Consider the following 13,906-nt stretch of genomic DNA (forward strand, 5'->3'; position numbering starts at 1 on the left):
TGGACTGTACTGTATGGGGAGCGGCATTTTGGATTCTAAATTTGAATTATGGAAGCAGTTTTATGGTGGGAGACTTGTATTTTCCTTTGTTATGACTCCGGTACTACTGGATCCTGAATGATTGGTGCCTCTATTGGGGACATCGCTGTCCGTTTTTGGCGCTCTGGCGTGGGATTGGGACTGAAATACCCCAGGGTTAGAAGTGATTAGGAGCAGGACGAGATAACTACGCATACTACGTGGCCTTTTTGCAGTTGAATAATGGCAAAATACCTATGATATCTATACCAAGTGCAGTATAAGCTTCCTCTTCTGTGCGTATGTGGTATCATATCCGACTTCGGTGCTTACTGACCAGCGTAAACTCGGCGTTATAACATGGAACAGGCAGGTACTAAAAGGCCTACTACTTGTAGATGTATTCGCCAGTTACGCTCAAGATGTCTTATATCCCCTAAACTGCATGACTAGATACATTAGTAGGTAAAGTAGGTGACATTACTCGACCTTGGGGAATAGGTCGGCTGATACCGCAGTCTCAAAGTCAATCGAAAAAAAAACAGCCAATCAATGGCTTCCCAGTTGATAGCCACCACGAGCTGAGTCTGGTTCAACGGTTTGTCAAAAGGTTTGCGCCACTAGGAACGGCTGAACAACCTCATCAAATCAAGTTTTTAAACTACTACTAAACGGAATTGGTATGCATCCAACTTTGCACATGAGAAAAATGCGAGTGAAAAAACAACGAAGGTCGGGTGTGAATCTACATGTACGAGTACAGCTTCCAGGGTCAGGGTTACAGGTTACATGGGTGCAGAAAACAGATGAAGAAAAAAGGAATCTCAGGGAACGACGTCACAGCCTTAATCCTTGGCCTCTGTTTAGCGAAGAGCACGTAACGCGCTTTGCAGCAGCCCCACCTCTTCTTAATGAAGAAAGGGCAGAACAACATCCCTTCGATAAGGCGTCTAAGAAAGCGATCGAGGCTCCCTTTTTGCGTGTTTCTGGCGGCATCTTTATTGCATTTCTTTTCTCTGCTCCCTTATAAGCTTGCTTCCTCCTTCGATAATGCCAGGTCGTGAATGATTGCCAGCTCTCCATGTCCTCGTCCGCGTTCCTCGACGCCTTTGAAGACGCGTCGCGTGCGCGGTCCGGCATCTTGACGCCCGCTTCCGAAGGCAGCTTGAATCGCCAAGATGAAGCTTCTTCGCCGCGCCGCGATGCGAGGAAGTCGGGAGTGGCCGTCACCATGGAGCAGCTGCTCAAGCCATCAATTGCTGTAAAGGTGAATCAAGTCCCTCCGAATCTCGTATCACTGCGTTTGCTCACTGCTCACTGCTCTTGACTTTCTATATAGCCACATCCACCTAATTTGCATATCCCGCCCCGCGTCCTGCACCCATTGATGCTTCTGCCTCGCGAACACCTGCCGCTGGCGTATATAGACTTTGCAGCTTCCAACGGCGATTTCCCCCAGTCTCGGTTTTACGAATCTTATATCCATATTCTCGATCTCGAAAGTCGGCTGGGCCCCGCGCCCATTGTGCTCATCGCGCGCAATGAATTGAGGGGTACCACATACGCCCTGGAGCGACAGTCCAATGGGCTGTATGTGCTTTGCAAGCTGGGGCCATGGGCGGACTTGGAAAGCCTGGCGCAAAATGCAACGGCCGTCAGATATGAGCGCCTTTCTCCCGTGAAGACGGAGCGAGTCGAGCGCCCTGATATCGAAGCACTTACAACCCCTCAGCTGCATGTCGAACAGAAGAAGAAGAGGGCTGCCATCGAAGCCATCCAGTCTCAAATGAGGAAGCGTGTGAGATCCCAGTCTGTTTCGACTGTCGGAATCTTGGCCAAAGAAGAAGAATCGCTGGAACCCGAATCATTGCTGTCACAGCTACCGTCGCCCGACATGAGCTTGGAACAGCTTCCGCTGCCGGGATCTGAGGACCAAGCCAACACTGCTCCCATAGTCCAGGGTGCAGAGGATATTTTTGACAGCATCAGAACTCATTATTTCGATGCGCTGTACAAATCCATGGTAGGTCGCATATATGTACGGAGCTATAGTATTGTTGATGGTTGCTCACACGGACGCAGGGCTCCCTTGCGTACTTTGCCAAAGGACCACTATCACGAGCTCGATCGACTTTCCACTTAGATTTAGAATCGAACCTGGACATGGCCGATCTGATCGAATTCTTGAAGAGTCTCATCCTCACAACCGTCCAGATCGACAAAAAGTATCGCGAAACAATTCCTGAGATTATTACCAAGCTGAAGGACCGGATTGAGAGTTCTGATGAAGGTCGCAAGCGCAAGCGCAAGCCCAAGAAGATGAAGCTTGGCAAGAGTGGGCTATATCCGCTGGAGGATGAAAACATTATGCGGTGGTGGGCTGCGAACAAGCCAGAGCCAAATGATGAGGCTGCCACCACCTCGTCACAAGTCAAGTCTCATGTTTCCATCCTACGGACGAGGGAGACTAAGCTGCAAATGATCCTCATCATGGAGATCCTTGCACTGGAACCTCTCAAAGCTGCTGGCGAAAGCGGCGAGGCGATTCTGCCCACTTTACCTGGAGCTGCCGATTCCGGAGACCTGCTGGAGAATGCGCTGCACCCTCAACCAAAGAAGAGAAACAAGCACAATCTTCCGGTGCTGCTGGATGTCCACGCCGATCGGCTAACTATCTGGCAATCAACAGCGAGTGATGAGCAACTATTGCTAGAAGATGCACCATCTTTGCACACGCCACTGGATGGCAGCCTGGAAAAGAAGGCTTCGTCCGAACCTCTGAGAGACTTTTGCGTCGATGTTATTGTACCTTTGTAAGACTTGGTATCAACCTCTTGATGTAGTTGGACACTAACCCTCAATTAGCTTTTCTGCACGTTTGCCTGATCTTTGCGACTCAATCAACCGGAAACTTGGAGGTCCTGTGATTATAGCTCCGGCAAAGTCCAGGACTATGAAGAAGCCTTCAGGTCTGCGAGACCAGAGACCTGGTGCTGCAGCTAAGCGACCTCAACCTCCGAACGTTCGCAAGACGTTGCAGCGAGCCCTCTCTACGGAACAACAGAACCGAAGGAGTATCTCGAGGGGCCCCAGTAATGCCATTGCTCTTTTGCGATCAGCCACATCTACCACCCTTCCGACCGTCAAGCGGGAGAGCTTGGATTTGTCAGGGCCCATGTCATTGCTTCCCGACTCTCAGAGAAGGGCCCATTCACTGTCCCGAAGCAGCAGCATGAACAACCTGTTTGATGCCAGAGCTAGTAAAAAGGCTGAGGTGGATGCTGAGCTTAAGGAGGCCATTTCAGCCTTGAGGAAGCCTAACCGAGAGGTTGTAAGCAAGGCAATGGCGGAGGCAGATGAGCGTAGAACGTCGGCCAATTTGGCCACCAAGAGTAATTCAACTCCCCCAACCTGTAACATAAAAAATTGCTAACAAACTGTTTCAGAACCGAAAAGAGCACCCCCGAGGAGCATTCCGGCTTCAGCTATTCAAGTCAAGGCCACACCAGCAAACAATCGGTTCAAGAACATGATGCCAGCCAAGAAGGCAGAGAGCCAAATATTCTCTGAAGGTTTTGATGAATTAATCCCCCCATCTAGTGTGACGGCCTTTGTTCCATCTACAGGCAAGAAACCTGCTCTTAGGGAGCTGTATAAGCGCAGCCCATCTCCAGTGATGGATGCAATAGGCGACACGCCGACGAAGACTTCGGCGAAGCCCAGCTTCCTACGTCGACCCTTGAATGAACAGCCAGCATATCCTCCTTCCTCCCCCGCCGTACAGAGAACGCGGGCGCCTGAAGATTTCGTTGTAACGGATAGCGTGGTTAAACCTGCGAGAACCAGACATGAAGCTCCCGATTTGATTGAGACGCCGATCAAGAAAAGCACACAGCAGCGGCTTGATTTATATGCAACTCCTCAGACAAAGTCGCAGGAGCCGAAGGGGAAAAGCGTGTCTATTTTTGAGAGACTTGGATGGGATGACGACTTTGATGATTTATGAAATGGGAAATTTCTTATGCGTTCTGGCGAGCATAGTGGTTATGTGCATTATACTATTATATCCCTGGGTTTACTGTACTGAAGATCAATGACTTCTTTTCTCTTTTTGGGGGTTTCAGTGGAAAAGACAGCGCGGGGCGTGTGGCAACGGCGTGATGAAGCACGATGGAACAATTGGCATGAAACAAGTATTCGTTACACATGGGCGTCATACTCATGGAAGCATTAATTTGTATACATCATTAGCATGGTCGTAGCAAGATAGAGCATGAGATGAAAAGATTTGTTGCTAAATTCAGGCGGCCGCCGCCAGGGGCTCTACTATCATGGTTGGTAAGTCTCCAATATCGACGTGCTCTTGTGATCCCAAGTCGACGACCCGGATGGCTTCGAGGCCGACAACACCCTCTTGTAATGCCAGAAACTGCAGCTCTACGACGTGGCATGCACCTGGTGCGACAGGGCCAACGCGCGTATCGGCGCTGAGGCAGATGAGCTCCGACGTCTCGAGCGTGGCGCTCTTCTGCAATGCGTGGATCACGTTCTCGTCCAGCACGGCGTCTGCGATTTCCTTGTCCCCGCGGCGCCGGCCGCTGCTGGACGGGGGCCGGATTGGACGAACCTCGGCGCGTCGGCGCTTGGGCACGGCGACGAGGGCGAGCTTGCGCGGCGGGCGGGTGCTGCTGGCCTTGTCGGAGGAGCGGTTGACGACGTAGACGGTCCAGGAGAAGATGTCGCCCGGGTGGACGGGCGTCGAGGGCGCGGTGAAGGACATTGTGATGCCGAGGTCTGGTATGGAGGCCTCGGTGCGGTTCGTGGAGGCTTCCAGCGTGGGGAGGGCGTCTGGGCGGATGGCCGAGGGGGATTTCAGGTGGGTGATGACCTGGGCGACGCTGCCGATGGAGAGCTGCGTCGGGCGGTGGGCGCGCTGGATGCCGGATTCCGAGGCGGTGCCGAAGCTCGGGTTGACGGGCAGGGAGAAGTCGAGGGCGGTGGTCCAGCTCATGGTGAGGCTCGGGGTGCAGACGCCCGGGATGACGAGGACGGAGGCGGCGATGGAGATTTCGAGGCTTCCCGAGGTGTCTCTGGGGAGGGTGGTCTCGGTTTGCTGGTGCTGGATGTGGTAGAGGAGCGTGATGTGGTCGTGTGAGACGCAGCTGAGGGGAAGGCTGAGGCCGGCTTCATCATTGAGATTCTCGACGGTGCCGTTGGGGGATGTAAGTCGGATGCTGTTCAGGAGGGCCTCGCATTCAAAGTGGGAGGTGAAGTCGATTTCCAGGAGGGCGACGATGCTCCGGCTCAGGGGTATCGTGTTGGGGCGAGAGAATCTTATTCTCGTATGCAAGACTGGGAAGACCTTGATGCTCAGCTGGGGCAGTGTCCGGAGGCGTGTCATGAAGTCTTGCTGCCGCGTGACGGGGGCCACTCTCGATACCCGCAGCGCCGACAGTCGCGGCTTGACGCCATTCAGGGCAAAGTCGTTGCTGAAGGACTCGAGCAGGTTGAAGCCAGATGGCAGTCCGCTTGGAAGATAGCCGACGTCAGGGGCAACGGGCTCAGTCCAGAGATCCGGGTCGAGGCTTGCGGACGCCGAAAAGACGACGGCCGGACTGTGCAGTCGCATTCGGGGCCTTATGAGGAGCACGGGTAGCTTCCACATGGCGTACACAAACCGCGGCTCTTCCTCTTCCTCCTCTTCCTCGACATCGCTCCCGTATTCCCTCTTGTCCTCGATGACGAAGGGCTTCTTTGTCTCCTTGAGCCTCCCGCTGAAGATGCTCTCAGAAGAGTTGGGAGAGTCGCGGCCAGGGACACTGCCATTGGCTACCTGAGCCTCTAGCGATATACTTATCCTACTAAGATGGTAGTCCAACTCTTTCCGCGGGAGCCATGGCGTCTTGAGAACAAGCAGGACATCAACAGTTTCATCTTATATGTGAGTCCATGTTAGTGACTGAGTTTCATGAGCGGTGAGGCTGAGCTGGTTGCCGGCCCCATACCAAAAAATAACGTGTCTCTTTGCTCTATTATTTCAGATACGGTCTTGGAGCCATCAAAGCCTTCAAGTGCTTTTTCCAAGTCAATGTTGGTCTCAGCCGGCACGAGATATGTCAGGTAAGAGTTGTTGATGAGGTCGGTTGCCGCATTGGTGGTGGATATGGTTAGTTGAACAGGAGTCAGCTGCCCGGGCGTAGAAGGATTGCGAGCTGACATGACGAAGCAAAAAGGAAAAATAGGAGATTCGTTATGGTCTCATGTATATAATTATAATAGGCGTTCCTCCTCTCTCATGAATTATAAGATATAATAATACAATAGTGATTAATGGTAGGCGGGCAGTAATAATGAAATGACCAGCTCACCTAAATTCCCACTAAGCTCCAGCGTTGACAGACTCTCTTCAGCCCCCCCTGATAAGCCACTACAGGGCCCAGCTGCAGCCCCGGTTATGCGGAACCCGGTTAGTTGCATAAGAACTGCCCGAGGTGGTCCGTGCACGCTGGAAAGATGCGTGTCTCGCGCCATTGCTGCACCCAAGCTTGGTTCAAAATTTTGGTACGACAACAGCTTCAGGCCAGCATCGACTCCGCCATCGCCGTCGCCCGCGCTCATTGAGGCGTGCCCGAGACTTTGATCGCGAGAATCTCCTCTTGAACGACGCTTCAGGGCACAATCTCCAGCGCCTGCAGGATGAACGGCTTCGCGCCTCCTTTCCCTCAGCCGGCTTCGGCCTGGCAAGAGCACAAGACGCCAGAAGGCCGGGCCTACTATTACAACAATGTGACCAAGGTGACGCAATGGACCAAGCCGGAGGAGATGATGAGCGCGGCAGAGGTGAGTTGTATCTTTCTGTCTCCAGCATGCCTTATTCAAGCCCATCTGGTACCAGCTCAGACCCAGTGATGCTAACGCCATCTCTTTCTTCCCACAGCGCGCTCTGCAGTCCCAGCCATGGAAAGAGTATACCGCAGAGGGGGGTCGCAAGTATTGGTACAATACCGAGACGCAGCAGAGCTCTTGGGAAATGCCCGAAGCATTCAAGAAGGCTTTAGGTTCGACTGGTGGGCCGAGCAACCCCGTTCCCCAGACTACTCCATATGCGCAGGGTGGCGGTTATCCATCTACAGGACATGACTATCAACGCGATTCCCGCGATGCTCGCGATTCCCGTGACAATCGAGAACCCTATCCCGAATCTCGCCAGTTGACATATGGAAATGATTCCAAGTCACAGCAAGCCTTCGTCCCCGCCACGAATGATCCGGAATACGCCACTCTCGAAGAGGCCGAGGCAGCTTTCGTTAAACTGCTAAAACGAAGCGGCGTCCAGCCAGACTGGACTTGGGAGCAGACCGTTCGTGCCATTGCTCGGGATCCCCAGTTTCGTGCTATCAGGGACCCAAAAGACAGAAAAGATGCCTTCGAGAAGTACTGCCAGGACGTCATCCTCCAAGACAAAGAGCGTGCCAAAGAGAGGCTGACCAAATTGCGTGGTGACTTCGAGACGATGCTGAAGCGGCACCCCGAAATCACCCACTACACTCGATGGAAGACGGCTAGACCCATGATCGAAGGAGAGACCATTTTCCGTTCCACTAATGATGAGGACGAGCGCCGCCAGCTCTTTGAGGAGTATATCATCGGACTTAAGAAGGCTCACAAAGAACAGCAGGCTAGCCAGAAGAAGAGCGCCATGGATGGCCTGATCGACTTGCTCCCCAAGCTCAATCTCGAGCCATACACTCGCTGGGCGGATGCTAGAGACATCATCTCTGCAACCCCGACCCTCCAAGAAAATGAAAAGTATAGAACCCTCAGTCAATTTGACATATTGACTGCTTTCCAAAATCACATGAAAAGTTTGGAGCGAGCCTTCATTGAGTCTAAACAGGAGGAGAAGAGTCGAAGATTCCGCAAGGAACGCAAAGCCAGAGATGCTTTCAAATCTCTGCTAGACTCTCTCCGCAAGGACGGCAAGATTAATGCCGGCACCAAATGGAGCCAGGTTATTCCTCTTATTGAAAACGACGAACGCTACCTCAACATGGTTGGTCAGGCCGGATCTACCCCTCAAGAGCTATTTTGGGATGTGGTGGAAGAGGAAGAGCGATCGCTTCGCGGTCCTCGAAATGAAGTGCTCGATGTCCTCGAAGTAGGTTTTTATGGTTTATCCTCTTGAACGTGATGCATACTAACTTGTTCGGTAGGATAAGCGGTTTGAACTCACCCCAACTAGTGATCTTGAGGAATTTCTGTCCATCATGAAAGATGATCACCGTACGGCTAACATTGATCGTAACACGCTCGAACTTATTTTCAATCGCGTAAGATACAAACCTCCTCCTATTTTCTGGATCTTCAGTCCATGCTGACATGGTTCCCCTTATCAGCTGCGTGAGAAGCGCGCCTCGAAGCGCGAAGATGAGAGACAACCGGATCGACAGCAACGTCGGGCCATTGATGATCTTCGTGCTTATATTAAGCGTCTCGAGCCGCCAGTCGCGCTGAGCGATACTTATGAAAAGGTACGACCTAGACTACTGAAATCAGACGAATTCCAAGCCGTCACTTCGGAAGAGTTCCGACGAAGTGCCTTTGAAAAACATCTCCGCAGGTTACGCGAGAAGGATGAAGCCGATCGTGCCTACCGACGCCATGAACGACCCTCTATCGAAAGAGAGGTCTCGAGGCGTGAAAGGGATCGATCTCGCGGCGAGCGTTCACATCGTGGTGGTGGCCGTGGCGGTCGGCGCAGCCGTAGTCCGGAGCCCGACGCGTACGAGGCAGACCGGCGAAAGGCGATTGCTGAGCGTGAGCGAAACCATCGCAAGTCGACCATGGCAGAGAACCTCTTATCGACTGACCGTGGTCGACTGTCGCCCCCGCCATCACGCCGTGAACGAGATCGTGACCTGGATCGTCCCCCCCGTCCTAGGCGCGATGACGACGCCTTCTATGATCGCGAGCGCAGAGACCGGGAGGATGAGAGAGAACGTCTCTATCGCCGTCGCGCCGACCGAGGTTCGTATGATGAGCTCCCCTATGGAGATGAACGCCCAGCAGCTCCTCGACGTCGTCGACAGGAAGAGGAAGACGACTATGCCCGCCGGGATTCCCGGGATTCAAAGGTACGTCTAACATCACTACATTCCATATTCGCACTGAAGCCATTTCTTCTCACACATTCGTACAGAGGCTCAGGAGAGATCGATCACGTGAGCGTTCCCCCCCTCGTGATGGACGTCAACGCAACAGGACCCCCGAACCAGCCAAGGATGTTCGAAGCGGCAGCGAAGAGGGCGAGATTGAAGAATAATCGAGCCCTCAAGCCCGATTGCTCTCACTTAACCCTCCGCTCTTGTCTGGCTAGTAAGCTTTTCTTCACTTGTATTGCTGGACTTCTTTCGCCGCTTTTTTTATTCCCCCATCTCCGGAATGTAAGAAAATTTATGTAGCTTTCAAACAAATGACTAGATCTGAACGTTGTAGTCAGGACAGGCTTGTTTACGAGAACAGCTTCGTGTAATATGTTGAATCAGGGTACATTAACCACTTTTAAGATAGCTCAAGGAAAAGTCTTTATCTCTCTTCTCTGTCTTCTCACGTCCCCGTTATGTAACTGTAAAAGTCAATCTTGTAACGATCCAAATCAATTTCTTTTATTCTGTAACTTGACAGGTAGCTATGAAAGAGTTTCCCGCGAGGTAGGAAACCTGACGACAGTCATCCTGCTTGATCCATTGTCCCTCCATCTGCAGAAGTGTTGGTCGGTGGTTATATACACACGTAATGGACCGCCTTCAAGCAATTTCCCGCAGGACCAGACAACAGGGGATAGGCTGCCGTCGCCATTGTCACTCATCTGGGTCGTCATCCTCGCTGACGCCGTCCATCTGTAGTCCAACCTCATGGTCGCCTCCATCTATGCGAATTACAAGCGGAGCGCAAGAATGGATACCACAAACGTCTGGAAATGCATCACGTTGATTCTGATCGTGGTTGCCCTTTTCAAGCACTTTCTTCGGGCTTCTCTTCCAAGAAGAACTGTAAAATGAGAATGTCAGTATAAGAAACATAGAAAGTGTTAGGTTCGTGTCACTTACGAAGTTGCCGCTCATCTTCTGCTCTTGGTCGAGCTGAGAGCCAAGCTTGTTAATACGAGGACGGAAGTTGCTTGGGTCACGACGGAAAGTGACATCCAGGTTCTTCAAGAAGGTGTTACAACCGGTGAGGAGAGACTCGGGTCTGTTGGCGTGGGCGTCAATACCGGGCTTGCCGTCAAAGACAATGACACGATCAGCGAGATAGGTGGCCATGATGAAATCGTGCTCGACGATAAAGGCAGTCTTCTTGGAGTGCATGATGAAACGCTTGATGACTCGAGAGGCGATGATACGCTGCTCAGAGTCAAGGTAGGCAGAGGGCTCGTCAATGAGGTAGATATCGGCAGGCATGCCCAGAGAAAGAACAATAGCAACACGCTGCAATTCACCACCGGACAGGTTCTTGACTTCCTGATCAATGAAGTCGTCGAGCTTGAGAGGCTTGACGACGTCGGTCTGGAACTGAGGAGACAGGAAGGCCTGCTTGATCTTCTTGAAGAACAGCTGGCGAACAGTACCCTCGAACTTGGGGGTAATGGTCTGAGGCTTCATGCTGATCTTCATGTCAGGAACAGAGCCCCTGCCATCAGGCTTGAGGGCACCGGCAAGAAGACGGCAGAAAGTGGTCTTGCCAGTTCCGTTCTCTCCCATCATGACGATGATCTCGGAATCGGTAAACTCTCCGGCATCAATGCGAAGCTTGAAGTTGCCGAGCGTCTTCTCCATGCTGGGGTAGTTGAAGGCGCGGGACTTGTCAATGGCGAAGTCATCGGTAGCCTCGGCGAGACGGAATTGAAGAGACTCGTCACGGAATCGCAAGTTCTCCGTGGGGATGTGACCATCCAGGAAGATGTTGATACCTTCACGAACAGAGTGAGGCATGGTGACGACACCATAGATGGCAGGCTTTCCGTAGAGAACGCAGACGTAATCGGAGAGGTAGTCAAGAACAGACAGATCGTGCTCGACGACAATGACGTAGTCGTCGTCACGGAGCAGCGAACGAATCATCTTGGCGGCACTCAGACGCTGCTTGACATCGAGATATGAAGAGGGCTCGTCAAACATGTAGACATCGGCCTTCTGGACGCAAACAGTACCAATGGCGAAACGCTGAAGCTCACCACCAGACAGGAGAGTGATGTCACGGTCCATGATGTGCTCGAGCTCCAGGACGCTGGTCACTTCGGACATGTTACCAAGAGTGTGGCGGCTCTCCAGAAGAGCCTTGACGCTCTTCTCCGGGCCACGGACAGCCTTGGGGATCTGGTCAACATACTGGGGCTTGACAACAGCCTTGAGATCGTCCTCCAGAAGCTTGGTGAAGTAGTCTAAAGTCGATGTTAAAAATACCGCTTGGAGATGGAATCTGTCACGGGTAAAATTTCGTTCACTTACTCTGGAGTTCGGAACCACGGAAGTACTTGATGACGTCCTCCCAGTCAGGGGGGTTGTCGTGGCGGCCCAAGTTGGGCTTGAGCTTTCCGCTGAGAATCTTCAGCGCGGTACTCTTACCAATACCGTTGGTTCCGACAAGACCAAGAACCTGGCCGGGTCGAGGCATGGGCAAACGGTGGAGCTTGAAGCTGTTGGGGCCATATCGGTGGGTGACCTGGCTCTCGAGGTTGGTGGGCAGGTTGATAATGGTAATGGCGTCGAAGGGGCACTTCTTGGGGCAGATACCGCAACCAATACACAGCGACTCGGAGATGAAGGCGAGGCGGGACTCAGGAGTGACTTCGATACAGAGCTTTCCACTGCGAACCACAGGGCAAGACTTCTTGCACTCCTGACGACATTTGCGAGGACGACACTATTCGAAGAGGCCAGGGGTCAGCATATCTGGTATCGCTGATAGCGGGGTGATCGGCGGGGGATGCAGATTTTCATCGTGAACTCACTTTGTCGGTGTTGACAATGGCGATACTAGATGCCGCAGGTTAGCAACAAGTCGAAGATATCTTTAAACCGCGACATGATACGGTAACTGGCATAGCAAGAGACAGCTAATGTATCTCGTCGGTGGTACCTACCGGGTGAGCTTGTCCGCCATGATGGAAACTTGACAGTCGGAGGTCTGTCTAGGGTAGCAATGGATTCGACTCGATGGTCCCCCGTGAGAGCTGCAAAATCTCAGCTGCGACTGTTGAACAGGATCTGCAACGAGGTGGCGCGCGAGAAGCTGAGCTGGGGAGTGCAGAATAAAAGGAAAAATCAGATTGACGGGGAGAGTGGGCAACTTTTAGCTCTGGAACAGCAAGGTGTGTGGTCATCAATTTTTCTCGCCCTGTGAATGGCGGGGCTTAGGCCCTTTTCTGGGGAGGGCAGCTGGGGGGGACGGACGATGTTAGCTGCGGCGCTGGAGAGATGTACCTGCGCTGCGAATTTAGCGGGCAGAGGGACCTTGTGGAATCTGTGGTGCTATCTTGGCTTGTCTTCCAAATGCATGCGATGGACATCTGACAGGATCAAGAGCATACCTTATACGTGTAGTATCAAGAGACACATGAACAATAGAAGCTGAGCAAGAAATTGGCGAAATTATTGTGTCAGAGTACAAGATACTGATTGCGCACCAAGCACATTACCATGCAAATGCTCGTTGCCTACAATTCGATGACCTCCATCCCTAGCGCCTTGTTCTTATACTTGAATCTATCACGCATTAACAAGACTGAACTCTTGTTTGATGGCTTTTCTTTTCCTTATTCTCGCCTCGCCTTTCCACCTCTCCGGAGACTTTGCAGAATTTGGCGCCACATTTCGACGAGACATCTTCTGCAGGAGTCATATTCGATGTAGATAGAACTCACTCTGTTTCCCAGTTGATGGCGGTTTATAGTTCCCACACAGCCCATCGGTATCTTCCTGGCTTGTAACATCTACGTACATCAACGCCCAACTCGTAGAACCTTATTCTGCCTCTTTTCTGTTTCCCTATCAACGGAAAATATGGGAAAATCCGGTAGTCTAATCTGGGGAGTATAGAGCTCGAGTTGTCCCTCTGCCTTCTTTTCCTCCCAAACCACACCTCACATTCTCTACAGTAACAGCTGACTCTGCTCTCACTTTGTGGTCACCGATTACCACTCCCGTCTTGCACTGAGTAAGGTAACAAAACCTCGCTATTTCAAGACGATCAAGAAAATTTCTGTTGAAACTCTATACCTTTTATCCTGACATCCTTAAAACTCCGGCTCTGCATCTGCACCCGCATCTGCACCTGCATCTGCGTCTGAGTCTGAGTCTGAGTCTACGATCACCACTTCAGTTCTGCATTGAGCAGGACAACAAAACCACCCAATTTCAACACAATCAAGAAAACATCTGTTGAAATTCTACAAATTTTATCCCGATATCTTTCAGACCTCGACTCTGCCCCTGCGTCTGAGTCTGCTTTCGTTGATTACTATCAGCATCAACATCAAACATCGCCATAGCCAAAGCGCTGGAACGCTTTGGAATATTTAAAGAACTTCTCCAGGGAATTTTCTCCAACACAATCACAATCACAAAGATTGCAGCAAACTCATTACTTGACAAATCCAATCCAATTCAATCATTCTCTGCAGGCTTCGCACTTTCTGGCAATATCGTCACAGTTGCACCCAAGCACCCCCAGCAGCAGAAATTCCGGGGTTCTGAGGTCCAAAGCGCCAGCCACGTGACTGCAGTGGTCTCTAGCGGCTTCAGCAGTCAGCAGAGCGCCAAACCACCCCAACAGGGCTTGGCTTGGGTACAAACACGCCGGCCGAGCCTTCGGCCCTCCGCCCCGTTGC

The 13,906-nt window shown here is 52.0% G+C and overlaps 4 protein-coding genes across 4 annotated transcripts; 2 read left to right on the plus strand and 2 right to left on the minus strand.

Moving 5' to 3' along the window:
• Positions 1 to 1,099: 1,099 nt before the first annotated feature.
• M431DRAFT_490338 (hypothetical protein) lies at positions 1,100 to 4,024 on the plus strand (the record flags this gene model as incomplete). Its single annotated transcript, XM_024916789.1, has 5 exons — positions 1,100 to 1,285; positions 1,358 to 2,041; positions 2,101 to 2,831; positions 2,884 to 3,410; positions 3,465 to 4,024. The coding sequence occupies 5 exons, from the start codon at positions 1,100 to 1,102 to the stop codon at positions 4,022 to 4,024; spliced, it is 2,688 nt and encodes an 895-aa protein (XP_024778394.1).
• A 294-nt stretch (positions 4,025 to 4,318) lies between these two features.
• M431DRAFT_490339 (hypothetical protein) lies at positions 4,319 to 6,237 on the minus strand (the record flags this gene model as incomplete). Its single annotated transcript, XM_024916790.1, has 2 exons — positions 4,319 to 5,952; positions 6,024 to 6,237. 2 exons carry the CDS (start codon positions 6,235 to 6,237, stop codon positions 4,319 to 4,321), a joined length of 1,848 nt encoding a protein of 615 aa, XP_024778395.1.
• Positions 6,238 to 6,586: 349 nt separating this feature from the next.
• On the plus strand, positions 6,587 to 9,609 carry M431DRAFT_133345 (hypothetical protein). Its single transcript, XM_024912500.1, has 5 exons — positions 6,587 to 6,858; positions 6,956 to 8,176; positions 8,232 to 8,348; positions 8,415 to 9,152; positions 9,218 to 9,609. The coding sequence occupies exons 1-5, from the start codon at positions 6,715 to 6,717 to the stop codon at positions 9,338 to 9,340; spliced, it is 2,343 nt and encodes a 780-aa protein (XP_024778396.1). The 5' UTR covers positions 6,587 to 6,714; the 3' UTR covers positions 9,341 to 9,609.
• Positions 9,610 to 10,032: 423 nt separating this feature from the next.
• On the minus strand, positions 10,033 to 11,691 carry M431DRAFT_74441 (hypothetical protein; the record flags this gene model as incomplete). Its single annotated transcript, XM_024922225.1, has 3 exons — positions 10,033 to 10,068; positions 10,128 to 11,458; positions 11,526 to 11,691. 3 exons carry the CDS (start codon positions 11,689 to 11,691, stop codon positions 10,033 to 10,035), a joined length of 1,533 nt encoding a protein of 510 aa, XP_024778397.1.
• Between the last annotated feature and the right edge of the window lie 2,215 nt (positions 11,692 to 13,906).

Source organism: Trichoderma harzianum (genome assembly GCF_003025095.1).
Source record: "Trichoderma harzianum CBS 226.95 unplaced genomic scaffold M431scaffold_2, whole genome shotgun sequence".
NCBI classification, from domain to species: domain Eukaryota; kingdom Fungi; phylum Ascomycota; class Sordariomycetes; order Hypocreales; family Hypocreaceae; genus Trichoderma; species Trichoderma harzianum.